General features: G+C 48.9%; 10 protein-coding genes across 10 annotated transcripts; 4 read left to right on the plus strand and 6 right to left on the minus strand.

Annotated features, from left to right (window-relative positions):
* Positions 1 to 1,591: 1,591 nt before the first annotated feature.
* Positions 1,592 to 5,166, plus strand: N7447_003871 (putative eukaryotic translation initiation factor eIF-2C4; the record flags this gene model as incomplete). The annotated part of the gene is made up of 6 exons (XM_057228146.1): positions 1,592 to 2,209; positions 2,273 to 2,398; positions 2,449 to 2,570; positions 2,628 to 2,839; positions 2,900 to 3,078; positions 3,136 to 5,166. 6 exons carry the CDS (start codon positions 1,592 to 1,594, stop codon positions 5,164 to 5,166), a joined length of 3,288 nt encoding a protein of 1,095 aa, XP_057087487.1.
* Positions 5,167 to 6,373: 1,207 nt separating this feature from the next.
* N7447_003872 (SAGA histone acetyltransferase complex subunit SPT7) lies at positions 6,374 to 9,862 on the minus strand (the record flags this gene model as incomplete). Its single annotated transcript, XM_057228147.1, has 3 exons — positions 6,374 to 7,525; positions 7,581 to 8,728; positions 8,782 to 9,862. The coding sequence occupies 3 exons, from the start codon at positions 9,860 to 9,862 to the stop codon at positions 6,374 to 6,376; spliced, it is 3,381 nt and encodes a 1,126-aa protein (XP_057087488.1).
* A 586-nt stretch (positions 9,863 to 10,448) lies between these two features.
* N7447_003873 (VanZ family protein) lies at positions 10,449 to 11,166 on the plus strand (the record flags this gene model as incomplete). The annotated part of the gene is made up of 2 exons (XM_057228148.1): positions 10,449 to 10,473; positions 10,535 to 11,166. The coding sequence occupies 2 exons, from the start codon at positions 10,449 to 10,451 to the stop codon at positions 11,164 to 11,166; spliced, it is 657 nt and encodes a 218-aa protein (XP_057087489.1).
* Positions 11,167 to 11,874: 708 nt separating this feature from the next.
* ptpB (tyrosine protein phosphatase PTP1) lies at positions 11,875 to 13,306 on the minus strand (the record flags this gene model as incomplete). The annotated part of the gene is made up of 3 exons (XM_057228149.1): positions 11,875 to 12,738; positions 12,800 to 13,065; positions 13,141 to 13,306. 3 exons carry the CDS (start codon positions 13,304 to 13,306, stop codon positions 11,875 to 11,877), a joined length of 1,296 nt encoding a protein of 431 aa, XP_057087490.1.
* Positions 13,307 to 14,273: 967 nt separating this feature from the next.
* Positions 14,274 to 15,960, plus strand: N7447_003875 (uncharacterized protein; the record flags this gene model as incomplete). The annotated part of the gene is made up of 2 exons (XM_057228150.1): positions 14,274 to 14,744; positions 14,815 to 15,960. The coding sequence occupies 2 exons, from the start codon at positions 14,274 to 14,276 to the stop codon at positions 15,958 to 15,960; spliced, it is 1,617 nt and encodes a 538-aa protein (XP_057087491.1).
* A 547-nt stretch (positions 15,961 to 16,507) lies between these two features.
* On the minus strand, positions 16,508 to 18,094 carry N7447_003876 (putative serine--tRNA ligase DIA4; the record flags this gene model as incomplete). Its single annotated transcript, XM_057228151.1, has 1 exon — positions 16,508 to 18,094. One exon carries the CDS (start codon positions 18,092 to 18,094, stop codon positions 16,508 to 16,510), a length of 1,587 nt encoding a protein of 528 aa, XP_057087492.1.
* A 2,172-nt stretch (positions 18,095 to 20,266) lies between these two features.
* On the plus strand, positions 20,267 to 21,099 carry N7447_003877 (uncharacterized protein; the record flags this gene model as incomplete). Its single annotated transcript, XM_057228152.1, has 2 exons — positions 20,267 to 20,809; positions 20,980 to 21,099. The coding sequence occupies 2 exons, from the start codon at positions 20,267 to 20,269 to the stop codon at positions 21,097 to 21,099; spliced, it is 663 nt and encodes a 220-aa protein (XP_057087493.1).
* A 1,263-nt stretch (positions 21,100 to 22,362) lies between these two features.
* Positions 22,363 to 23,244, minus strand: N7447_003878 (cytochrome b561 domain-containing protein; the record flags this gene model as incomplete). The annotated part of the gene is made up of 4 exons (XM_057228153.1): positions 22,363 to 22,857; positions 22,916 to 22,978; positions 23,027 to 23,061; positions 23,112 to 23,244. 4 exons carry the CDS (start codon positions 23,242 to 23,244, stop codon positions 22,363 to 22,365), a joined length of 726 nt encoding a protein of 241 aa, XP_057087494.1.
* Positions 23,245 to 23,639: 395 nt separating this feature from the next.
* On the minus strand, positions 23,640 to 24,053 carry N7447_003879 (uncharacterized protein; the record flags this gene model as incomplete). The annotated part of the gene is made up of 1 exon (XM_057228154.1): positions 23,640 to 24,053. The coding sequence occupies one exon, from the start codon at positions 24,051 to 24,053 to the stop codon at positions 23,640 to 23,642; it is 414 nt and encodes a 137-aa protein (XP_057087495.1).
* A 319-nt stretch (positions 24,054 to 24,372) lies between these two features.
* N7447_003880 (Glycoside hydrolase family 1) lies at positions 24,373 to 27,350 on the minus strand (the record flags this gene model as incomplete). The annotated part of the gene is made up of 4 exons (XM_057228155.1): positions 24,373 to 25,005; positions 25,061 to 25,421; positions 25,887 to 25,968; positions 26,018 to 27,350. 4 exons carry the CDS (start codon positions 27,348 to 27,350, stop codon positions 24,373 to 24,375), a joined length of 2,409 nt encoding a protein of 802 aa, XP_057087496.1.
* Between the last annotated feature and the right edge of the window lie 45 nt (positions 27,351 to 27,395).

Consider the following 27,395-nt stretch of genomic DNA (forward strand, 5'->3'; position numbering starts at 1 on the left):
CCATTTCTCACTTTGGTCGCACTTTGGTCGCACTTGATATTTTATGGTCTGCTTCTTGATTGAAGTAGATCATGTCTGCACGGAAGCCATCACAGCCCTCATCGAACCTAAACCGTATGATTTCGTGTATTTTTTTATGGACAGATGGCGAGACAATACCGGACCACAACAACCAAGCAAGGAAACTCTATATAGAATCAAATTGAAGGAGCTAGAAGTATAAGCCCGGGAAACTACTGATATGTGTATCCTCCGTTTGCCGATATATGTCGACAGCTAAACAGACTCAAGCAGCTGACTGTAGAATCAGCCCGTTTACTCCATGTTTTCGTTCGGACTGACTGTTTGCTGTTTGCCCGGGAGGGCATACCATTTCGTCAATTTTATCGAACTCGCTAACTGCCTCGGCTAGAGACTGCTCATCTCATTTCGTCATGCAGAGCACCGTCACCAAGGCGTGGAATTCCCATTTCACAACAAGTTTACCTACATATGGGGTATCATAGTAAAACGTGACAATGTTGTAGACCACTCTTTATACCCAAGATTTATTCAATGAGCACGAGATATGTGACGGCAAGAGTGTATAGTAGATCTAATAGTAAGTTTAACTTGAACATGTCTAGACAACTTGCCGCCGTATAGACTTGGTGAGAATCTAGAGGTTGAACATCGGTATTTTGTTAAGTTTATACGGCGGGCATACGTTACAGACTGTTGACACCCCATGTACCTTCGTATCCCAACTGCAAGTGCGAGATATATCAGCGCTAGGAAGCATAATATTCCTAGGCGGACCCTAAGATTGACATGTAATTCCTCCTCACGTTGGTCGGACTTGAGCGTTAGAAGTACTATGTTGTCTCGAATGACTATTCGTGGATCCGAACTGAAAGTGCGAGAGGTACATGATGTTGCTAGGTGGACCCTAGTATTTGCCTGTCATTTCTCCTCATATAGGTCGGACGTTGACCGTAGTTGCGAATCAACACTATGGATATTATGGAGGGCTTGCTCCTGCCTATATGTGATTGTACCTATGTATCTATGTAGGTGTAATAGCAGTACTAAAAAGGCAACGCACTTCATGGCACCTTCCGTATTCCATACCTCTCTCTGCTTTCCCTATAAAAGGTCTTCCCTCGTATTTTCTTCTTCTTCCTTCTCTCTTCGTCACCTTTGATTTCGCTTGTCTTTAGGACTTCGGATCCCTGCAGTTATCTACATACTCCTACGCTGACAGCCTTTATCATTTTGACGTTAAATGCCTTTTGCTGTGTGATCCCTCCGTATCCTTTTTTTTACGAAATTACCTTTGGCTCAGCCAAGACGTTTGACTCTGTAAGTGATCCTACTTAGACTGCTTGCCCTTCCCCCGGGTTCAAGCGAAGCGGAAACGAACGGTGTCCGCTTCACTTTATATCCACTATATCGCTGAGCAGTGTCAACACTCTACTATCATAACAACCTCAGTTTGTTTTATCTGTTTTATCTGATGATTTCACATATGTCTACTGAACTAAAAGGAAGCGAAAGAAGAAAAAGGAACCCTTTACTAACCAGTGGTGATTAATAGGAGCGTCAGTTCACCATGGCTCCGAAAAAGGCGATGAAGCCCCCAACCGAGGACGATGAGAAGCGTAGGACTCGCTCCGGGAACCGCTCTACAACATCGTCGAAGCCTCAATCGAACCCAACATCTACCGCTGCTACGAAGATTTCATCAAAGCCTCCTCACTCTTCATCCTCGCGTCAACCCAAGCTCAGCCTTGAGCTTCCCCTACGTCCTTCTGCCCCTGTGACAAAGCCTCTGGATCCACGCCAGGTTAAAGAGTTGCGCGACCACAAGGTGAAATTGGAAGACGATGCCAAGCGCAAAAAAGAAGCAGAGAATACTGCTTGGATGCGCCGAGCCCGATATGATCCCAATACGACCGAACAGCGAAAGCCCAAGAGCACTGGGTCTAGTAGCAGTGACTCTCCCATCCGTCGAGTTGAGACACCTCCGGAATTCCCGGCCAACTGGACCACGGAAGAAAAGGCCAACTATGAACGCCTCGCAAGGGAAGGTGTGAAAGTGGCAGTTTTTGAGCAACACAGACTCGACCAAGAAAAGGTTGTCCGACATCAAGACTACATGACAGTTGCCTGGGATGGTTGCAAGAATATTGACATTCCCTGGCACCGATTCAAAGTCAGGCCTTCTTCTGTAAGTTTGAGACTAAGAATTCACACTGACTACACACTTTTGCTGACCATTTTCTTCTTCTAGGCTACCCCAGAAGAGACTCAAATTCAGCACCGTGTTGGCTACAACACTTCCGGCAAAGAGATTGAGGTTATGATGAACGCATACCCGATTATCTCGTTCCCAGAGAAAGCCGTTTATCAGTACGAGGTGAGTACTTTAGTCTCTCATCAATGTTATTATTTGCTCATCAATACTAGATCAATATTCTCCACGGAGACCAAAATGAAACCGACAGACGTGTCCTCAGAAAATGCTGGAACAGTGAGACTCGAAAGACACACATTCCTGATGGTATCTGGGATGGTGGCAGAATCTGCTGGTAAGGATAAGTCTTTCTCCTTGCTACTATATGTTTCCTAATATGTGTTATTTGCAGGTCGCTGCGCAACTTTGATGACTGGAATGAGGTTATTGACATCAAGGGCGACTTGACCCGAGACATCAAGACTCTTGCTACTGTCGATGAGTTCAAAAGAAATCCTGCTTTCAGAATGTCCGTCATTCAAAAGCGAAAGATCAATCTGTCCGTGATCAACTCCTGGCTGCAAAACCGCCGTGACCTGGATGAACTCGTGATCGAATCTTTGAGTAAGTGCCCCATTATTTCATGTATTGCTCTGTTTTGATTCATCAAGCTGATAATGACAGGTTTCCTTGATCATTTGCTCCGTGAATGGCCCACCAAACAGTTTGCTGCAATCAAACGGGCCTTTTTCTTCGACAAGCTTGGAGATGACGAGGAGCTAAAGCAGGAGTTTTACCAGCCGCTCGCCAATATGGGTGCTTCAGTTTACCGAGGTATCTACCAAGCAATTAAGCCGACTCCTGTAAGACCCCATCCATTGATTCAAATTAAAGATTGGAAAACTAACGTTTGCTTATAGCAAGGTCTGATCCTCAATGTTGACGTCGCTCACTGTGTCTTCTTTTCTCGTATCAGTCTTATGGGCTATATGATGAATGTGAACGGGTGGAACGATAAGTCGACTCTGGTGAAGAACCTCCAGTCAACTCGCGACGAATATGGGGGTACAAAGGAATCGAAGTGGTTCGCACAGGTGAACAAGAAGATTCAGGGCCTTCGAGTGGCACCCAACTACGAGGGTTGCCCTTTCAAGATGAAGAGTTTCATTGTCAAGGGACTGATTCATGCAAAGCCAAAAGAATTCTTCATCGACTACTACGACAAGGCCACTGGGAAATCGACTCGAATTCACCTCGAAGAATACTTTATGAAACGGTACAACATCCGCCTTGAATATCCCAATATGCTCTTGGTCGAGATGCAAAAGGAAGATGTCCATTACCCAGCCGAGTTCTTGGTCATCAAAGGACTTCAGAGATACCGCTACAAGCTTACCGATGTACAGGCAGCACAGATGATTCAATGGTGTGCAACCAGACCTCCGAAACGTTTGGCCAATGCTCGCCAGTCCAAGGAGCTTCTCCAGCACAAGAATGATCCAATTCTAAAGCTTTACGGCATGAAGATCAGTGAACAAATGATCAAGACAAAGGCTCGCCTACTTCCGAGCCCCGAGATTCAGTTTGGAGGCAACCGCAAACACAACCCTCAGCATTCGGGAAGTTGGGATCTTCGCGGTAAGAAGTTTTACAAACCCAATGAAAAGGCCCTTCAGGCTTGGGGTGTCGGCTTCTTTTCCGGACATCGAAAGTCAATCAGCCAGGACCAGACTCTCAGCTGGGTTGAGCAATTTGTGAGGATGTACAAAAGCATGGGTGGTGAAGTGACTGGCCGACCGGTTGTCAAGGGATTGAGTGAAGACGTTGGCACCAGTGTCAAAAAGCTGTACGATGCGATCGCGGCGCAAAACCAGAAAGAGCCCCAGCTCATGGTGTTCATCGTTCCAGACAAGGACTCTTGGGTCTATCTCCGCCTCAAGAAGTCTGCCGACTGCCGATATGGCACTCCTTCTCAAGTGCTCCAATCTGCACACTGTATTGCCAATAGACCTCAATATCATGCGAATGTTCTCATGAAGGTGAATGCAAAGCTTGGCGGTATCACTGCTCGAGCTGTCCCTAAATCAAAGAGTACAGGGCTACGCCCAGGCTCCATGATCATTGGGGCAGATGTCACTCATCCAATGATGGGTGTATGGACCCCGTCGTTGGCAGCCATGTCGGTTTCGGCAAATTCCACCGCAACGCGCTACATGGGTGGATGTGAGACCAATGGAGATCGAATTGAGATTATCCGGGACAAAGTGGTTGAGTACATCCTGCACCCCATGGTTGCTGAGTGGAAAGCGACTGTTGGGGGTGGCAAGGCTCCTGAGTACGTCTACTATTTCCGCGACGGCGTGTCTGCGTCCGAATACCAGAGAATCCTTTCAGAGGAGATCCCTGCGATCCGCTTTGCCATTGCACATGCGTGCGGTCAGGCAATCTGGAGTGGCAAAATGTGTGTTGTGGTTGCCAACAAGCGCCATCATCTTCGAGCGTTCCCCGACCCCAAGAATCGCGCGGCCGCGGACCCCCACGGCGGCCCCCTGCCAGGCACTCTTATTGATCGGGACGTGACTAGCCCACACGATTGGGACTTCCTGCTCTACACGCACGTTGCTCTGCAGGGAACTCCCCGTCCAGTCCATTACCATGTCCTGTTGGATGAGATGGGCCTCAAGCCTAATGACCTTGAGGGTATGATCAATGATCATTGTTACCAGTACATCCGCTCGACAACCTCTGTGTCTGTCCACCCCGCTATCTATTATGCCCACTTGATTTCGGTCCGTGCTCGTCACCATGAGGACGTTCCTATTACCTCTGGCCCCCAGAGTGGCCCGGAGGTGAACATGACTAACCCCAAGCCCAAGGAGCCCCGAGCCAAGAGATTGCTTCCCATTGAAGGCACCTCAAACAAGCTCGCTCTGGGTATGTGGTACATCTAATTCAACTGCAACATTTCTATGGTTGTGGACAAGATTCATCTTGTTCCCTCCGTGACGGTGCGGGCTCCCTTTTCAGAGATTTGTCTTGAGACTTTTCTACCCGCCCACTACTTTGCTCACTCCACGGTTTCTTATGTTGTTGATTGACGGAATTTCGATTGCATCACTTTTGTGATACTGCTATTCACGATGGCTTGATCTAAAAAGTAGGGTTGCAGTGGCTGTTGTTCACAAGGACGACTGTGCCGGCTGCAGACTCGAGGCTGGTCTCGCAGTTCTGAATGGGTCGGGTCATACTTGATTCTGTTTGTATCGTAGTCGACTTTGTTTTTTATTTTTACCGTTACACGATGCTTGATCTAGACCCGGCTACTACAAATGTGCTGTTGTTTCTGAAACAACTTCGCTGGTTGTATGTACACCTAAGGCTGGTCTTCAGTCTCTGACGAACTAGTTTCATATTTCCTTGCCATGTTGTTAACCTAGAAAATACCAAAAAAATACCCATTCGGGATCCCCCGTTGTATTGTGCAATTAATATTCAAGTAGAGGATTTGGTTTATTCTACTTTGGTATAGGGAAAAGTAATTCTTCTAGTGGGACAGAACTTGATAGAGACATTGAGACAGCTCTTGGTCACTTCGTGTCACTGCTAATATCAGCTAGGCAAGTTACCCACCGATCTTTGCTCAAGTTGACATTTAAGGGCGAGATACAAGCCACACGAGAATGGATCTGAATTGAATAAATCTGAATTGAATAAATCTGAATAGGTATTCTGCTAAGAAATGACAAGTCCCATCAAGGGACGATATGATACAAAGAGACTAAAATGGGGAATTATCCACTTGCCTTTCAAGATGCGGACAAAAAAAGAAGGGAAAAAAAAGCAAGAAAACCCGGTAAAATACAAGGACTGAAGTATGTATCGGAAGTTGGAGCGTCAAAAGATACAGTCTCCCAATAGTTCAAATATTGGATGCTGGCTCCTATTGCTGCTCGCTCCCTGTTCGTCAATTGTATCGTGGCAAGGGGACACAAAAGTCTGGCTGGTTGCTGTCGTGAGACTTGGCGGATATTGAAGGAATAAAAATGCAGGCAGGTATGCAAAAGTGAAGCACATGCGCAAGAGAAGGAAAGATGAAAGAAAGTGTACGGCCATGTTGGTAGTTAAACCACAGACCTACCTGACCTTGGAAGTTATACATCACGCTCCGTTGGTCATGGATTCACCGCCATCACCGAGGCCGGTTTCCTCAGTCTTCATATTGGTATTTGTTGCCGGGTCACCAGTCGTTTGGTCGCCTTCACCATCGGGGTTGAAGTTGGGCATTTCGAGGGTAACGCCACTGTTCTTCTTGGATTTTTTCTTACTGGGCTCTGCACCGCCAGATTTGGATGCCATCGGTGGAGCGGCTCGTTTCTGCGGACTGGATGTAAGACCCGAGAGACTAGACTGGGGGATTTTGCCAGAGGCCGGGAGACGGGGTTTGATCGCCATGGGCCGCTGCTTAGGGGGCAGCTCCAGGTCTTCCACAAGAGGTTCATCATTGTTGGCATCAAGCTTGCCCTTGAAGAAATCCCGTAGGAGTCCAATCTGGCGAGGTAAGTTGTCCGTTGAGATGCGTGGATATGGGGGTGGAGGAGCGAAAAGAGTGACGGTCGGTGAAACACTTGTGCTTTGTGAATTGGCCGCATTGAACATCCGGTTTTGAAGCAAATGCAAGGGCACACTGAGTGTAGCAAGGCCAAACTCCCGGTCCAAGCCCAGTTCTTTGAAACCGAAGAAATCCTCGTCAATATCCTCAGCAAAGTCACCACCGACAAACTGTTCACTGCCATCGGCAAATGCGTTTGAGCCGTCTTCGCCACCTTCAAGGGCGGGTCGAAGAAGTTCCGTCAGGAGTGACCTGAGTCGATCATTAGCAGTGGTGAGCTTGGTACCCAGACGGTCCACATCGTCTTTGATATAGCACTCTAGCTCATCTATGTGGATACCCACGGTAGACAGGGTGTGCAGAACAATTTCAGATGGAGTGTATGGAGATTTCCATTCGGCGGTCGAAGGTGTAGCTTCATGTGACTCAGTGGTAGGAACCTTTGGTGTTTCCATATAAGACTTGAATGTGGACCCCAGCTTATGGAAAAAGTCGGCAGCAATATCTGTAACCGCCTCAAGAGCAGAAGGCTGGTATTCCTCAAATCCAGTATGATAGAAAATTTTAGCAACTGAGCGCTGCAACGCTGCCCTACAGGTCCAGGGGGCAATGACAGGGCCGTTGTCATTCATGACATGTGGTTCAATGTCTTGTTCCATGAATGGCTCGGGTTGATATTTTTGGAACTGATTTTGGTACATCTAAACAAAAGTTAGCTGAGAGCTCGAGTTATAATAGAGTAATGGACTCGTTTACCTGAGATTGAAGCTGCATCTGCTTGACGATGCCAATCTTCGAGCAGATCTTGCGAGTTTCTTGCATTTGTCGCATGTTCGAGTTCATCTTGCGGGTCAAATTGCTTTCTGGTTGGATGAATTGACCTTTTGGAAGCATCCACAGGAACTCTTCAGAGGCATCAACGACGTTTCCTTGCGCATCTTCCTTCCAGAGTAGCCGCTCAGGAAGGTCAGGAACACCAGACATGACATCATAATAATAAGGCAGCATCTGGTCTTCTTCCACTTCAATGCCTTCTGCAAGGCTCTCGCCTGCGGCCTCAGGTTCCATGGCTTGAGAGTCCCCATCGCGAGACTTGTCAGCTTCGATAGTAGCTTGCTTCTGGTGTCTAAGCCATCGGCGCATGCCGGCTTTACTTCTGAGTAGAGCGGGTTCTTCAGAATTGAGCTTGTCTCCCCGAAGGAGACGATGGCGCTCCGCCGCAACACGCGCTCTATCTCTCTTTGTGACCTGCTTCCACACCTTGTATTCGGGGTCTTCCGGTTCTACGCCGCCGGAAACTGACATGGCACTGAGCGCAGTGGTTGACGTACTCGGAACGTCCATATCCATCCCATCATCCTGGCTCGCTGCAGGTATCGCTCCTGGACCAGCAGGGTCAGACGGCGTGTTAGATCCTGGAGGTGGTGTGGAAAATCCATTTTGACTAGCTTCACCGGCAGCATCCGAATCTGCGCGAGCTAGCGCGGTTGGCTGAGTGCTGGGGGCCCTGGCGGGACCCTCGGAGCCACTGGGAGTATTGCGGGATGGAGCTGTGCCTTTCTTGGAAGACTTTTTGCCAGGAGCCTTTCTACCTCGTGAGGACATGATGGGTTCGTCATCACTCTCCTCAGCACCATCGTTATCGGCAAGCTGGAGTCGACGCTCTTCTGCCTCGACTTCGGCACGGTCCCTGATGACAATATCTGGAATGAGCGGGACAAGCTTCTCCGTCTCCTTGCGCATATAAAGTGCGTGCTTCCGCAGAGGATGTTCGGTGTTGGTATTGTATTTCAAGCAATTCGCCCAAATGAGGGTGAGGTCATCGACAAAATCTTGCTTGGATCTATACTGCAAGCCTTTCAGCTTTTTGGTCATTGATCCAAGGTCCATCGGATGCTTGATGACTAGTGGAAAGTTAGTAGACCGAACATATAATTGCGGCGAAAGGGCTGCTTACTTGTATGATAGTCTGGCGCATCGCGTTTGTTGACGCGAGTCAAAAAAGCAGTTGAATGCTCTGTCATAGCCTTGAGCTCACTGAGGACCTTTTCCGCAGCTTCATAGAGTTCTTCCTGGCCGACCTTATCTTCGTTCGCCCATTTGCTGCGGTTCTTGCGAACCTCACTCAGCAAGCTCCGCAGCTCAGCATCCGATGCCTGCACTCGGTCTCGCTTCTTGTCAATTCGTGCGATAAGGTTTTTCAGGGTCAGACTGGATGCGCCCAAGTTGGTATTACTCAATGAACTGTAGCCATTGGAAGCTCCCGAGACATTGTTGCCGCCCATGTTAGCTTGGCCGGATATCTCTGCCTCAACTTGTCTTTCAGACTCTTCCAAGCGCTGTTGATCAAGCATGGCATCTCGATCATTCTCAAGGGTATAGAACAGGGTGTGGAAGCTTCTTCTGGCAGCCTCCTCCGTTGCCTTCTTGTCTTCCTCGAGTTGCTTCCGGAGATCCTCCATTGTCTCCTTCTTGGGCTCCTTAAGTCCATCTAGATTGGTGGATATCGAGGTACCGGGGCGGGGCGCTAATGGCGCGGCACCGCTAGGATCCTGCAACGCAGCGGCGGACTTGGTTTTCAGAGGGGATTCGGTAGCATCGTCCATTTCCTCATCTTCGTCATCATCGTCATAGTCATCGTAATCATCATCGTCGAGCTTTCGGGCAGTCTTGGGTGGGGCAGTGGAAGGGGGTGGCGCATCATCGACGCGTTCGGGCTGAGCTTCGGACGGCTCAGTAGTTTCCCCAACCGCAGGGTTATCGTCCGAGTGTCGTCCAGAGAACAGCGCACTTATTTTCGCCTCACTGCGGCGATACAATTCGCGGAATTGAGCAATGCGCGGGTCCTCTTCGGGCACGATATCGGCTTCGGATGTCGAGCTGGGGTTCGGTCCTTCGGCGCCAACAGAGCCGCGTATTTGTGGCGTCCGGGAGCCAGATAAAGTCTTCACTAAGCCATTGACTGGTCGGGGAGAATCCTGAAGGTCATCTGGGGGCCGAATGTTGCCCGGAGGCCAGGCGTTGTGGCCGAGCGACATGCTCGCTCCAAAACCCCGGTTCTGGGGCGGGCGAGACTCGATTCTCCGCGATTAGGATTACGGGCCGATCGGACGCGACACAGGGGTCGGAGAAAGGACAAAAGGCATAGAGATAGAAAACACCCCCAGCAAAATCGTCTGAAGATGTTGAAACGGCAATAAATGATAGCGTGGGGGAGAGGTTTGATGAAGAAGGTCCGGGGAAGCTTCTTAGGAAGTTTCTCTGTGACGGGGGTGAAGTACAGGGCATGAAGGCGGAGTCAACCGGCAGATTTTGTCTCATTGTCATTTTTCGACTCGCGATCAATCGCTATTGTTCACATCTTGACTTGTTTTCCAATCTATTATTCTAGTATTTTCTCTTAAGTTTACTGGTGGATTTGTCTGTTCTATATCGGATTTCACTCTTCTTTGTTGTTGTGAACATCCCCATTGCTCCGCATATGACGCACAAGGCACCAGCTGGGGCCGAACTCCTCCACATTTGACAGCTCTCCCGACGAAGACTGGACAATCACCTTCAAACAAGAGTCCCAGCCAAAAGCTTCTTCTCACTTTTCCCCCACTGACTCGTTTCTCGACCACCATGCGCATTCGCTACCCTTTCGCAGGTAAGCTTTGGGGACCTGACTATTCTCGATCCGGCGATCTCCCCAACTAACCGCCCTCAAGGTGCCTTCATCTTCCTGCTCTTCTTGGCCGGCTACATCGGTCTTCTTCCACACAGCGCCTCTTCAACGATACCGACACAGCTACAACCCAATGACAAGTTCCTCCATCTCGTTATCTTTTTCCTACTCTCGATAACGTTTTACTGGGTCTTGGACACCACCCGTCGGCGCACGCTACACGTGACTCTCGTAGTCTGCACATTAGGGCTGGGTGTTGGCTCTGAAGTTGTGCAGGGTTTCCTTCCAAATGGTCGAGACTTTGATCTATTCGATATTGTCGCCAATGTTGTCGGTAGTGTAGGCGCCATCGGACTTTGCAGCTGGTACCACCGGCGCATGATGGAACGTCGCCGACAAAGTCGGTATGGCGTGATGGAGGAAGGCACTGAGGATGTTGAGCTCGGTGGTGTCGGGAATTCCCATCGTGGCTCAGAAGCGATGGGCCCGCAGGAATCCGGTGTCATGAGTCTTGAGCAGGAAGTCGACAACTGGGACGAGAATGCAGTTGATACTTGGGATGCGGCAGAAGGGCAGAGTCCTGAGCGAGAGGCTGCTCCTCCCAGTTATCATGAGACTGGCTCTGTCGGTGGCCAATCGGCTGCAAGCCCCCCTGTGGCAAAGCGTATTGATTAAGGCTACTTCTAACCACAGCGAGTCGTGTACTTGGTGTCTCGGTAAGGAGAAGCCATGCGCTGCATTCAAATGTTGTTTTTCTATACTCTCTGTTCTTATGATGATGGATTTCATGTCTTGGTCTCACGTCGGTATGATTCAGCAATGCTGCGATTATGTTTTATTGATTTGTTTATATTGTTATAATATGCCTTGATGGGGATGCATGATCTTCTATGGGCAAGCGCATGGTTACTCTAAGGTGATAGGCGAAGAGTGCAAGAGATTTCTCGTTATTTCCAAGGGATTGTACGATGACATGGATTTACTAGAGATATGTGGGGTGCTACATAGCCATGAAAATGCTAATAACTAAGTCTAATCTCCAAAAGAAAGCCTATGATAGAAATGATTACTAGGTGAAAGTAGAATGTCTCAGACCAGTCGGCAACACATATAATATCACCAATTGGCTAATATACAGTGGACTCGAGGTCGAGACTGACAATGCTAGTCAATAAGTAATATAACTACATCCAAGATAACCAAAGTAACGAAACGGGGGGGTATTTCAACAGAAAAAAAAATGTATAGCAGGGGGTTGGAAAGCATAATTCAGAAACAATCGAAGTTCAAAATCAAATAAACACCGGATGCCATGATGGGATGCAACATAAACATAAACCTCACGTCCAACGTTCGTAATCACAGGGACGAAAAAGGTCAAGGTTAAGCGGGCGTCAATTCATTATCAGAACCAGGAAGCTCCGGTGTACCGGACCGACTTCTCGGCGTATGAGCGCGATCTGGGACAGCTTCCAACTCGGACTTGGAAGTTGGCAAGTAATCTGCCTGGTCATTGAACTTGGCGATTTTCGCGGTTCGTTCCTCGCTGCCATCAGGCGAGTCCATGTTCCAGTCTCTAGTTTTCCCTAGCTTCCGGTCGGTTTGTTCTCGGAGCACTTCGTAGATAAACTGCATCTGCATCTCGTTGTAGACCATCATCATCCGTTGCTTGCGCATCTGATCGACACAGTCGAAAACAGGGTCGATCTCTGAATTTTCCATATCCAACAGATGTCCTGACTCCAGCTCGCACAGCAAATGATCAAGGGCGATGAATGTCCCTGTCCGACCAACTCCTGCGCTGCAGTGCACGATCCGCGGATTATCCGAGCTGGATTTGGAGGCTGACAACTTGATTAGGTCGAGAAGGGCTTGGCGATCGCTGCCTTCGGGTTTGGAGTAATCGGCCCAGCCGGCGAAAAGGAAATGCCAGATAATCTTTGACTCCGAGCCGATGGCCAGTTCGAGCTTGCGGATTTCAGATCGTGATCTAGCGTCGAAAGTGGATTCTAACAAGGTAACCCTACCGAGGACACCGGGTTCTGTTTGCTCACTCTCCTCGAAGAAAACGTCCGACTCATCCGCTGATAGTACCATCGAAGCCTGTTCCGTATCCAATGGGAAGTATTGAGCGCACTTTTCCCGGCCCGCTTCAAAAGTTTGGGTAAGCATTACAATCACGCCGACCTCCTGGCTTTCATGAAAGACCATGTGCCAAAATTCCGCCAGATGTCCAAGTTTGGGGCCCTGATTAATGGTAAGCAAATCATACATGATTTTAGGATTCATGGCGAATGCGCAAACTTACCTGGGTCGCGATATATTTCCTTGTTTCCCGTGTCACCGAGTCTTCCAGTTTGATCGGAGATGCGTTGATAAAATCACACTCGCCCTCGGGTACCCGCAGATGGATCCGACAATTTGCCCACGCCTGGACATTAATATATCGATTCCTCTCTTTGACTCTTGGGTCTGTCTCTAGGGCCCAGCGATGTGAGAGATCACTAGCTTGCAAACTCTCGGCCAGTCGTGTGCGCTGTATCCATTCCAGGTCCTCAAACTTATCATGGATCTCTGCATAAGGAAGCGGTCAGTCACATTCCACGTGCAGGTATTCTCCGATAGGCGTTTTATGCACCCCTCACTCACCCGAGACAGATTGACATAGGAACGGCGGAACATCTTCCGTATTCCCAGCTTCCAGCTTGGGGTTGTCCAGATCCGCACCGAGTATATCAAGTCCCGCATCGTCATTCTCGGGCAGTCCACGTTTGGTCGCCTGGACGCTGGTGTCGATCTTGATGGTCGGCGCCATCTTGGCGGCCGCGATCCGTTGGAATGCTCGGACTTTACCGATGACACCACGCGCTTTCCTCGAGACGGACTTGACTTTGGAATGTTTTTTGTGCGGGGCAGCGAAGGAAGGAGAGGGCGAACGAGATGGATCGGTTCTGACGCTGTTAAAATCAGCAGGCACTGATGTTATCTGCAGTGATGACAGATCGGGACAGCTATAGAAGCTGTCCCGGGAAGACGTGTCCAGGGCCAGATTTTTTGAGGATCGCGGGGGTTGGGCGTCGAGGAAGTGGAGGAGAGCGTCGCAATAAAACCCTTATACAGGCCGTATACTCCCGAGTTCACCTGATCGTAAGCAATTAAAAACCGCCGGAACCGAATGAAAAGTCAAGTGAATGAAAAGTAAAAAATAAAAAATAAAACAAGTTGAAGCGGGCTAAAAGGAGAGAAAGTGGAGGGGCGAGAAGAAACGAAACGTCCCGAGGTCTCCGAGTACTTTATAGTATATAGTATATATGAAAGATCCAATATACTAGAAACTAAAATGAAGTCAGAAGCATTTGAAGTATTTATGTTTTCATCTTGTTTCGTATAGTTTTAAGGGTATAGTTTAGGGCTCATTGATAATTGGCTTGCCACCTATCGAATTCAGCTGCTTGCGGTCTCCCACATTCATTAGAACCTATTAATATTATTTAAATGTATCATTGAAGGGAACTGGATTTTGATAGAAACGGCATAGGATCCATCCGATCTATTTTACCCCTTTATGACTTTGTATGACTTAGTCTATACTCTTTTCTGGGGAAAGCCGAAGTACTCTTTTTCTTTCTCTTTATTCTTCTGTCTTTCTATTCTTTTCCTTGCATTCTCTTTATTTCTTCATTCTACCCTCCAATATCTATCCTCGGTCTCGGATGTTACCCTTTGATGCTGACAGGTGTTGAGCACCCGCGATCCGCATCCGTCAACAACCCCCCCCAGAAATGGTCTCCCAGGCTCAGATCGTTGATCACACAACCCAAAGCACGGCTTCCCTCGTGTCGCGTCCCGCGAGCAGACGACATCGTTCCGGTCGTTCACATCATGGTGGTTCCTCGCATCCCTCCTCGAACGATTTCCCCATCTTCACCTACACAGGTGACACCGAGGTCGTGATTCGCGCCGGATCGCAGGAAAAGCGTTATCTCCTCCACCGATTGATATTGTCACAATGCTCGGGCTTCTTTGAGGCAAGCACCAATGAGGACTGGTCGCGACAGATGGCTTTGGGTTCATCTAAGCCAGAGGGGTTGCTGTCGCGACTGAGCGAGGACGATGATTTGTCCAATGGGTCAACACTGGCACCCTCTGATAACGGTGGACTCTCGACGCGACCAGGAGAAAAGACACGGTGGCGGTATGAACTTGACTGGGAGAATCGCGCGGAGGATGAAGAAGCGATCCTTGTCCAAAAGGTAGGCCTTGCGCCGGCGCGTCGCATAATCCCATCTTTGCGAACTATGCTAATGTCGCGTGTTGAAACAGCAACCTACCTATGCCCCCATGTTCAGTGGCGATGGCGACCAAGCTGCATTTCCCTCGACGATGACCAAACCGTCCAACGTCCAGGCCGGCTTCTTTCGATCTATGGCGAACCTTGCGGGAATGCAATCGGTAGTCCACCTACCCCAGACGGGGGATCACGCTGTCGCTGTGGATCCCTTAATACGCGACTATGACAATCTACTACGAATTTTCTACAATCATGCCCCCATTATCAACAGTGTCAATATCGCCTCGGCATATACAGAGTGCAAATCCCTCCTCGCATTAGCGGATATGTACGACGCGCTTCCGGTGACAGGGCCCCGCGTGGACCACCACCTACTCGGCTTTGGATCTCGTCTATTCAAACAAATCGCCAAATACCCACCCAGCTATCTGAAGCTGGGATATCTCGCGCGCAGCCGGGTGATCTTCTCCGAAGCCTTGATCCACGTCGTCGGCCAGTGGCCCGCGGCCCTACCAAGTCTGCGAAACGGCTCTTACGCGCCCCTACCAGACTCACTCCTAGACCTGATCGAAGACAAAGTAGAAGATCTCGACGAGCTCAAAGGTCGCGTTGAATCCAAGCTCCTGCGCCTATCCCTAACCACTTCCCGCGGCGAACGTGTCGGCCCCTCAAACGCATACCTGGACTGGCTCGCCGTATGTCTATTCCGTCAATGGCTGATAGAAAACACTACACCGCCACCAGCTCCCATTCTCAAGAACTCGGGCCCAGGAAATGGTCCTACCCAGCCCACCGCATCAGCGTCACACCCGACAACTACGCCGCGATCAACCACCTCCCCAGACCCATCTGCGCGCATCTATAGATTGATTAGCTCCGCTTCTACGCAGGCATACCTGCCTCACGAAGAGCTAAAGCGCTTCCTCAAACTCCATCCTACATCCTCCGCCGGCTCGCTTTACACACGCGAGACTCTGAAACGCTTTGAGCGCAAGATGGACGAGATGAAACGGCTGGCACGAGATATCGTCAAGCCGCTTATGCGGAATTTCCTCGAATTGGAGCTGAAAAGTCCAGATCAAACAACTGGCACCGTTGGTCCTCGTGAGAATATTTCCGCGGGATTGCCATATCTGACATGCACCCGTGTTGAAGATATAGATCTACCTTGGGAATGAGCCTGACAACTTCTTGGGATCTTTTTATTCAGCTCATTTTGTGCTAATTATCTTCTTGGATATGTCTGCCCTACTTGGAGTTTTCGACGGCGTTTGGTTATCTCTTTTCTATCTGCGCCTTTCCTTCTCAGGCTGCTGGTCTTGTCTGACGAAAGAGACCAGATTGTACCCCTGCCTCTGTGATTTGCAATGATGTGATGTTTACTTGATTTATGTTCTTGTTTCTGATTCATATGTTCACGATGTCACGAATGGCTCTGATTTGTTCTATTCTGTTTTTTATTTAATATTGTGCTCTATCCTGCCCTCAATATGGCAGGGACCGGCGGTCTTAAGGCCTCATTTTTGTCTATGTTTTAAAAGATACCAAAAGATCACACGCAATGCAATGCAAAATTTATGAAGATAATCATCTATCCTTATATTACAGGTAGCTCAAATGAAGCAGACTCGCAATACATGAAGTATATGTCCATAATCTACCAAAAAAAAAAACGTAATATACAGCGTCTCCAAGAGAGCGAGAACAATTCCTCAACCATTTCACCTAGCTCCGACCAATACTCTCCATTCCATCCATCCAAGGCCGCAAAACCTCGGGAATAACAACAACACCCCGCTCAGCATCCCACCCATTCTCCAAGATCGCCGCCAGTACACGCGGAACAGCCATAGCAGTCCCATTAACCGTATGTGGGAATCTTGACTCCTTAGCGCCACCGCCACGCACTCTCGCCGCCAACCGACGGCTCTGGTAATCCGTGCAGATAGAAGCAGAAGTAACCTCACCCCAAGCCGACTCCAGATGATGAATCTTAGGATCAACCGGCGTAGCAGTACTCGACGCAGCGCGCAGACGAGACGGGAACAGCGCCTCGATGTCTCGCTTGCGCGTCGCGCTAGCCCCCAGATCCCCACTCGGCATCTCCAGCACACGACACGGCAGATGCAGCGCCGTCAGGATCTCGGTCTGCATCTCCAGCAGCTCATTGAACATATCGTCCGAGCTCGGCACGGCCCCGTCCACGCTATCCGTCCAGCCGAACAGCTCGACCTTGGTGAACTCGTGCACGCGGTACAGGCCCTTCGTGTCGACGCCGCGGGAACCCGCCTCGGCGCGGTAGCAGCGGCTCGCGCCGACGAGCTTGATCGGTAGCTCGGAGGCGTTGATGTCGCGTCCGGCGTACATGGCCGCTAGAGGGATCTCGGCGGTGCCGGTTAGCGAGCGTTGGGGTTTAGTATTTTTATCGCGCTCGTTCTGCTCAATAGACCAGATCTGCTGCTCGTTGTGCTGGTCGCGGGGCTGGAAGCCGCACGCTTCGGCGATGTAGGAGTAGACGATTGAGGGCGGTGCGACGGTTTTCCAGCCGCGGCGTCGGGCCGTGCTTAGGGCGTACTGGACGAGTGCTTGTTCGAGCATTGCGCCTTCGTTTATCAGGAAGTACCAGCCCCATCCTGTTGTTGTGGCTGAGCTGGCGAAGTCGAGGAGGTTGAGCTCTGTGCCGATTGTGACGTGGGACCGGGCTTGGAGCTCGGTTTGGGATTGGCGGGTCCAGGAGGGAGGTTCTTCGGGGTTGAAATTGATGTACTGTACGAGAGCTGGGTCGTGTCCGATGGGTGTAAATGGGGAGGAGAGGTTTGGGAGGGAGAGGGCTAGTCGGTTGATCTCTTCGGTGCAGGTTGCTTTGCGTTCTGTCATGGAGTGCGAGTCATCCTTTAGGCGCTGAGCTTCTGATTTGAGTCCGGCTAGTTCTTCGCTTGGACTTGGGCTCTTCTCGTTGGTATTTCCATCTGTATCTTGCCGAGTCGCAATGTGTAGTTTGGCGATGGTCTTTTCTAGTTGCTTGATGCGGGATCGAGGGGTTTTCAGATCGTGATCAAGTTGTCTAGCCTCCTCTGATAATTGTTGAATTTTCGACGGATACCCGGCGTGACCTGCATAGTTGCGATCTACGCAGTTCTGTGCGTAGAGGTCGGCATTTTGACGGATGTGTTTGACGTCCGGCGTGGGCTTCGGAGCTGTTGCGGGTCGCAAGATGTCTCGATTGCGTCGGGCGGAGGAGAAATTGCGCAGAGATGCTTTCAATCCTTTTGAATGCCTGCAATTGAAGCAGACGTATGAAGTGAGTGCCATTGGAGGTGGAGAGGAAGAAGAGAAGAGAACAGGCCATAAAGGTGGATAGTGGATAGTGGATCTCCCGACTTAACCCTTTTGGGAGATCTGCATACAACCCTCCAGGGCTAGTACAAGACCACCCACACCAGTACGTATCGTCAATGAAATTTACAGGATTTGAAAAGGCATTGATGTGGATTAGGGGATGGTGTGTTTAGGTTTATCACAAGCCAGAGGGAGAGGAGATGAGGAGTTGATTGGGAGAAGAGGCCAGCTCTCCGAACTCACTACCTTGAGCTACTAGAGCTTCAGACACCTCAATATATAACTATATAACTACATAGTTCACTTCGTCTTTCAGCTTCATTTGTCGGGGGGATCGTAAGATCTACTTATGTAAGGCTCCAAGGTAACTCCATCGCTTTATCATGCAGCATCCTAATGCCAGTGCATACGCCACAAGGTGTTGTCAATTTCCCCGTGCCGAGGCATGTGGATAAATATATAGAGTTGTTAGGTTCTTCACTAGCCAAGACATACACTATTCGGACAAATAATCGCACTAGTTCCCTTATCGTTTGAAAACTAAGCAAAAGTACTGCACATATTAGATTATTATATATTCGTAGGCTAAGCCCTCTACTTCCCGACGTCGACAATCTGGCTCTCTGTATCCCCACTATCCAAAGGCTTAGTCTAATTACGGTACGGAGGTCACCGTGTATATAGGACTTTATGGGAAGTATCCTTCAAACCTATTTGGATCACATTATCCAATGGGAAACCCGGTGCGAAGAACTCATTTTACTTGCCTAACTGAGAAGTGTAGCTTTTAGAGATTTTTTAATTTAACTTTATCACTACAGCATGCTATAGAGGCTATTTGGGACATGAATATTAATCAAATGTTTACGGGATTCTACTGTCTCATGTAGACCTTTGTATTCCATATAAAATGTACAAAGATATGGACTTGGCCAGACCTTTGCATTAGATCTCCACTTCAGGCTGTGGGCACATGTATAGCGTGCATTGTATCGGTTACATACTCCGTATCTATGACTTATGCAACTAGCACTAGAACAAAAAAAGAAACAAAAACACCGTGTCCTGGGGGCCAAAGAAACACTCTCCCGACAAAAAACTCCATAATAGGACAAAAAGAGCTCTCAGTCTGTATGGGGTAAACTAGCGGGGTTCAAACGGCCGAGACACATTGGTAGTCACCTATGTAGGTCAAAGAATCAAAGTTTCGACATACTCTTGTCCCTTGCCGGGTTCCAGATGAGTGTCCAATGCCCACATTAGTGCCGTACAATCTCCACACAGTGCATGGTGGTATATGGCTTGGCTCTAAATAGGATCCACAGTAAGCAAAGGTCAAGTGTAGTAACCCCACCAAGCAGTGCAGTCGATAAAACGCGGCCATAAAGATGTGTCTATTTGGGTCTCCGCGAATGATGTCCATATCGATGGCCTGTTGGTCAAGCCAATCAGCCCTTCTCCCACTATATTTTGTCACATGTAAGCAATATGAGCTAGTTTAGAATTAGAAGAACGGGATTCACCATGGAACGGTCGGCAGTGCTACTAAGGTGCCGTGATATTAAAATCCAGGTCATGATAACTGACACTGCAAATATTGTAACCGCTAGCGCCCACTGCCAGCCGTCCCCGTTCCCCACCTGGGATCTCCATTATTGGATGTGAATAGAAACTCGCAATCTTCTGCGTCATTATCTTTCTCCAATGGGGTTGAATAGGAGCATGCTAAGTGGTGGACTTTGGTGTCATATTCTTGTCTCGAGCTAATGCGGTCATGTAAATTCGACCCCGATAAGAAAGACAATATGGAGTAGACATGGTTTATATGGCCAATCACTGTCAAGGGAGGATATAACAGTTGGCAGACTGAATAAATGTCGAGTGACGGACCTTGCATAATCGGTTCAATTGATTCCAAGGTTGCAAAGAGATTAGAGCTGACAAAAACATAAACTAAAGCTGAAGCTATGCCCCTAAGTAGTAATCCTCAGGGTCTCCTATTTAAAGGATTCACTCTATAAGGACAGGCGGGTGCATACCGTCGGTGGTCCGGCCCCATAATATCTTTAGGACGAAATCGTGCTATGCGGCCATAAATGCTATACATATATCCCTGCAAGGTACCCCTGTATTCTCATGTACATCATGCCATTCAATTCTGACACTCTGCACCACTTGGAAATCTCCCAGGACCAATATAACCCTGGCAATCCATGGCCTGACGATTCGTGGCTAGATGAACTGGTCACCTTGGACGATATCAACCCTGTCGATCCATCATATCTGGGCCCTGATTTCGATCTCCTCTGGTCCCAAATAAACGGAGATGGTCTTTACTCCGTGTCTGGCTCTTCTGAGCCCCCTCTATCCCCATCGACCTCCCTGGTTCCCCCATCAGAATCCAGTTTACAATCCCGGAAGCCTTCCGATATATATGAAATAGGCTATCAAGACACTAGTGGTGACTGGCGCTGTAATTACTTCGGATGTCTCTCTAATCAGATCTTTCTGCGGGCCTGTGACCTGCGAAAGCATTACCGTTCCCATCAGAAAACGTTCTTCTGCAAGGAACAGGACTGTGAGTGGTCAAAAATTGGGTTCTCGTCGAGGAAGGATTGCCAACGGCATATGCGGTCTCATCGGCCGATGATTAAATGCTCTGCGGCGGAAACACTGGGTTGTGAGCGGGTATTCAGTCGAGTTGGTATGTGGTTTCTCATGCCTATGTGTTTTTCCTCCATTTCGTACCCTAGTGCTAATTTATGAAGATAATATGGTATGCTGCTCTACTCGCATTTTGATTTTCTAAAAATCAAAGTCTTGCCCGGCATACTAATAGGTTGATTACGGGTCTACAGAAAGATCATCATCGCAAGGTCCACAAGTCTTCGCAGAATAATGCGTCTCCTCATCTTTGCAGGCGCAATATCAGAAAGAAAGACGATGTCTCTAAGCCATCTGAGCATGATGCTGCGTGACCATGAGGTAGTGGGGTGCCTCTATCTTTTATGATACATCTAGCATAGGCATGCGGAGAGGGAGCAAAGAGAACGGTTGATGAATACCGTGATGGAGGTCACCCACTGTATCTGTGCTTTGAAGTGGTGTGAGATTATAACTTTGGATAGTCTAGCAGTAAGGAATCATTTGAAACCAAATTTGATTTGATCAGCATCTCTCTAGAGCCGTATAATATTTGTATCTCATCTAAGTATAGTCGACAGGCTTGGTAACATCTTCCGTCGTAAAAGAGCAATGCTGCAGTCCCTCGCGCCGAGAGTTGACAACGCCCCAATTCTAGGGCCTCGGGCGACTATAGCTACCCAAGTCGGACTGCTGTCGAGCCAAACCCTAATCGGAATGGATTTGTTCCCCTAAGAGGTGGGAGGTACGGAATCAATATAAACTATCTACGGGTGAAAGAAAATTAAGAAGTCCGAGGGGCGGAGGGGCTTTTCGCAGTATTCATTAAATCTCGTATTCGCCCCTGCTAGTGCTGCCACTTCACCATTCCAGCCTCTGTATAGTCCAATAAATGTAGGCCGATCTGTAAGATCTGCATGTAACTTGCCCTCGTATTTGCAGCGAAAGTACGGGCCCTGAGCGGCTGCAACAACGCCCAACTCCCTTAAGTGCCCACTCTTCCGGGACATCTGATTCGAAGCACTCTCAATGGACCTTATAAGCGTAACTCTAAGAATAATACCATACTTTCAGAGGTCTTGAAGCCGTCCTTTGATGACAAGGCACAGTCGAACCTCTTCCATTATCATCCATGGGACTACGATCCAAGCTCACCAAACCGCGGAGAAAAGTTAAAGGGGCTCTGCAGGAGAAATCTTTTTTTATCATTTGATACAAGGCTGAAAAATACCCTCCATAGCGAAAAGCCAAGGTAGCCCCCAAGACACAAACGCCCGCACAAACGCCAGCTCAGACATCAAAGCAAATTGCCACGGAGAAAGCCACTACGCCTTCTTAAATCCATTAAGACATTTAGCATTGGCCGTGAGCCAAAAAGCTTGGCATGCAGGGACTAAAAAGGCCCGAGGGAGGTGTGTCCGCAGCATTCAACATGGTAGAATCTCAATTTTGATTCAGCTAGACTATAGAGCATATGTTTTATAGATGACGTTGAAGCATCCGGGGGGCACAGGCTGGCCTCCGTTAACACCGAGAACTTCATAAATTCAGTTCATACATGATCTGTAGTATCCTCTCCTCTCCCCTCATTCTCCGTCTCACAGACCTAATTTATGCTTCTTAATTCTGGCACCGACCCCAGCGAGAATCAACACAACAGCAACAAGTACACCCCATAGAGGAACATGAATGGCCGTCAAGTTGTAGTCGGTCTGCGTCGCCGCCACGACAGTCACCATCTCCAGCACTAGCAAAACATAGCCGCTCCAGCGATGATACTTATAAATTCGCTTCCCAGCGTCGACACTACCGAGCACAGTGACTGGCAAAAAGTACTGGATCACACCGACGACGGCTTGCAGCACGATAGCGATGTAAGTAACCAGACCTAGAATACCGTGGGGAGAAACAAAGTGCGGATGAGATCCCTTGTTAACCTCGATGATCACAAAGGCAGACACAAAAAGGACTACGCTGAGCAGTTGGAGGGAGTAGTGAATGCGAGTACCGGTACGCTTCTGTTGCGGGGTGGCGGTTGGTTGCAAGACGAGAGCGGCTTGGACCTGAAGAAGAAGGGCAGATATGCCGAGTAACTGACAACTTCGCTTAGTATCTGCTAGATATTTTGGATATTTTGTTCAGTTAGCTTACTGGATGCGGGGTGAACAACGAGAGGGATTGAGATAAGATGCCCTGCCAGACCAACGCAGCTAACTGTGTTTATTAGTTCTCCGCTCTTCTGAAATTGATTAATGCCCTCACAATCCAGATCCCTGCTTGAGCAATACTTGCTGTTCCTGGGGTTGGAGTTAGTCGTGGGTGTTCGACAAGAGGCTTTCACCCTCACCTGTGAAGAGATTCCGATAAATGCCTTCATCGGGTCTTTGTGTGACATCGCCTGGACGACCCAATAGAGGCCCATCCTCTCGCGATATAATTGTGTCTGGGTGATCTTGCGGTATTCCTGTTGCCGAGGCCATTTCGGGAGATTTGATAAGAAAAAGTGGAAAGGTGGAAAGGATCAGACAAAGAAATTGATTCGAGGCGGTGGCTAAGAATCCTTGCTTGCGTTTTCCAAATTATCCCGCATGAAGTACTTCCAGATTACAGATTATTATTTGACGCGATCGTCGCTTTCAATGACGATTGGTAACATCCGCATATTCCCGAAATACCCAGATTGCATTTCATTTGATAGAAAACAAAGAAAAGATCTAGATTTGGGCTAAGGGACTCTGTTCTTCTGTTACTCTAAATTAATTTGAGAGTCTCACAAGTACGTGGCCATCGTATTATGCTGATACTCCACACAATTACACAAATTCCAACTCCATTGATCTATACTAAACAACCTGGAAAGCACCTAAAATCACAATTAAGGTCTAGGCTCAGGTGATGGGGCACCGCTACGGTCACTTCGATCTGGTCCAAGGGTGTACTGGGCATCCCTAGGGATACAAAAGTCCACAAAGAGCAACATGCTCTCGATATCCCTTGCGACTCTGTGGGCACTGCTATTGTCTCGATCGAGAGTATCAATAAAGTATTCCAACCGTTCATGGAGCTTATTGCACTTGGCTGTCCAACTAGAGTTGTCAAAGTTAAAATGAGCCTGTCCGGCCATTCTCAGACGCGCAACTCGCCGAAGAAGCACATCCAGAGAATTGATAACCATCGTCACGTTCCTCTCATAGTCTCTATCCTTGAGAATGTGAATCTGAGCATGCAGCGTGGTCATGAAATAGCAACGCTCCTGTTCGTATGTACCGTGGGGGGCGCGTCCAGCCATGGTGTCGATAGGAACTAGATGGTGCTGAGTGGAGTGGATCGTGAGGCTTACCTTGGGCCTGTGGTGTTTGTGGGTTTGATGTAGTGGCCTTTGCGCTGATTGCTTGGAGGTTGAGCAGCTGGTGGTGCAACCCGTCCCTTTTATGTCATTGCCAAAGGCTTGTCGAGTACTTGGTCAAAGAGAAGCAAAGCAACAATGACTATCATCAATTTCTTTATATTCCAAACATGGCATTGATTTTCAATAAAGCAATTCCAACACAAAGACGTATCACCTCTGTGGCACAAGACATAGATCTCTATGCCTAGCCCTTTGATATTCACCAAGGCATTGTCAACACAGACCCTTCCTCCCCAGACCCAACCCGACCAAAGACCACCTCCGCGCCCAAATTCCTCGGGTCCAAGTTCATAACAATGTTGAACAAAGTACTACTTCGATTCGAGATATGACGCGATGGATCCTCTTGACAACATATAGACTGAGGCTTGTTATACGTATCAGAGAAGACACATTCTCGCAGCAAAGTAGGTGTAATATCGTCGCCCTGAATACCGGTATCCATTAAGCCCCGAGTCAATTCCCCTAGACGCTCGAGTCGGATAGGTGACCCGGACAGCCACGGCGGCTCATTCACATAGCGATTCTCAAGGAAGTGATTGGTATGGCCGATAATCCCCGACGTATCCTCGGCGATATGCTTGTCTCCCACCGGCGATAGCTCAAGTCCCAGTGCTTTGGTACTGTCTGCACAAAGGATATGCTGAGCAGAGGCAACACCGCCCAGCGACTCGAGGGTTTCCACAGCGTTGTCGACAGAAGTACTCTCCAAACAGAGCCGAAGCGCAACGTGAATCGGGACCTTGCTACTAATCATCGGCTTGGCACGGATTGCATTAAGACAAGTTCCGACACCGTTGGTATTAAACCCAATCTTGCCGACGATTCCTGCCTGGGGATTGTAAGTACATGCTACCATACGTATCAACACAGACAAGAGTACTGACCTCGGTAACCATATAGATGGTCGGTTTCCCAACCTGCTCAATCGATACCATCGCTAGGTTCTTCTTGACAGTCGCCGTCCAGTCCCAATTCTGCGAGAGTACTCGCGCCGTCTCGCTTTTTCTCCAGCATAATGACGTACAGCCATCGGAGAATCGTCCTAGCGCGATCTCGCTTCGGCAGTTGAGCGCGATTATATCAAGAACATCTAGCCCAGCGCCCTCTGCAATACCCTCCATCTCCGTAAATATGTGAGGTGTTAGGATCTGGAGGGTGGACTGAAATTCACTTGCGACTTCGCGCACATCTTTCCACGCTAATTTGGAGGTGTACTGGAACATGGTGTCGTAGATAGAGATCTGGCTGTGAATTTGTGCCCGCAATGAGCGACCATGTTGTAGTCCGATCTAGTTTCCATAAGTCAGTCACAGCTCTTGTATGCAGTCAATAGAGAATGTACTTCTCGAGGAGTGCCCTGGAGCTTAAGCTTGATTGGCTCATTTTCAGACATATTGAATACAATGACTGGAGAATCCCGAGGTCAAAGTCAAGGGTCTCGCTCTTTAATACCAGCCGAGCCGATCTTCCCCTCAGTTGGAGTCATTTGGGGTTGAACCGATAAGGATCGCAACGACCCCTAAATGGCTACAATTTGAAAGTGGAATATTTGTATAGACAGGATAGTGACATAGTCACATGTATGGCTCTATATCTATTGTCTGGATGTTAGTGAAAACATCAGGCAAATATATATTGAACATTTATCCTAATGATATCTATTCATTTTTAATCAAATGCTTGAATAGCTTGTCCAGGTAATAGGCAGACTGCTTAGGATAGCGAGTCTTTTCTTCGGAGTCAAAGTCGATAAAAGTGCAACCGAAGCGATCCGCATATCCAGCGGCCCATTCTAGAAAATGTTTAGTTATTGGTCAACCCGTCAATAAGAATGCACTTACCCCAATTATCAGTGAATGTCCAAGCAAAGTAAGACCGGATATCAACTCCGTCTTCCTTCACAGCTCGTGCCAATGCATTGCCGACATAGCCCTCAAAGAACCTGATGCGGAACTCATCATTAAGAACCTCAGGCGTGGGGGCCGTTTCACCCTTGGCGGTGGTACCATTTTCAGTGATGTAAATCGGCATCTGGTATCGTTTATAGATCCAGTTCAACAGCTTCCTGAATCCCACAGGCGCAGTACGCAGCCACGGGGTATCACTTTCCTCCCCACGAGACACGCCTTGCTTATTATCATCAAAGACCTCCACATTGCCCTTGTGGTCATTGATATCCGGCTCAGCTGTCCTATGCTTCACGAAGAAGGTCGTGTAGCTATTCATGCCATAGAAATCCGAGCTCCCAAACACAAGCTTCGATTCCTCCTCGGTGAACTTGGGCAATCTATCACCGAGCTGCGCTCGCATCGACGCAGGATAATCACCCGTCTTGTACAGCGGATCCGCAAACCAAGCGATCTCAAACTCGCGCGCACGCTCAGCAGCCTCCTGGTCGCGTGGGTCCTCCTCATCCCACGCCTCAGACCAGTTACCGTGCAGTGTGATACCGATAGTTCCCTTTTGCTGGGGCTGGAACTCCTCACGATACAAGCGCACAGCATGACCGTGCGAGACAAGCTCAGTGTGCGCGACGGTGAACGGCTCGGTGGACGAGTCGCCTTCCTCATTTCGCTCACGGAAAGATGATCTTCCTGGCGCGTGCACGCCCGCTGCATACCCGGCGAGGGTATAGACACCTGGCTCATTGTAGGTGATCCAGTGCTTGACGCGGTCGCCGAAGCGCTCGAAGCAGACGCGGGCGTAGCGCACGAAGTCCGGCGTGTAGGCGTCCTGGTTTAACATGCCGCCGTACCGATCTTCCAGGGCCTGGGGGATATCCCAGTGGAACAGGGTGAGGAAGGGGGTGATTCCATTGCGGAGGAGTTCATCGATGAGATCGGAGTAGAATTTGATGCCTTGCTCGTTGACGGGGTCGTCTGCGCCACCGAGGGGGATGATCCGGGACCAGGAGAGAGAGAAGCGGTAGGCGTTTACGCCATAGGACTTCATGAGCGCCACATCTTCGCGGTAGAAGTCGTACGCTCGGACGGCGTCGTCGGCGTTGCTTCCATCGGCGATTTTGCCCGGGGTGTGGCCGAATGTATCCCAAATGGAGACGCCCTTGCCATCCTTGTTCCAGGCGCCTTCTATTTGGGCTGCTGCTGTGGCGTAGCCATGGAAGAAGTCAGGCCGAAGCACACCCTTGAGATCTTGCACTGAGTTCAAATCCATCTTGTTGTGTTGTGGAATGGCAAGGGGGTTGACAATTTATTTTCT

The sequence above is a fragment of the Penicillium robsamsonii genome, assembly GCF_028829455.1.
Source record: "Penicillium robsamsonii strain IBT 29466 chromosome Unknown utg000002l_segment0_segment0, whole genome shotgun sequence".
In the NCBI taxonomy this organism is placed as follows: Eukaryota; Fungi; Ascomycota; class Eurotiomycetes; order Eurotiales; family Aspergillaceae; genus Penicillium; species Penicillium robsamsonii.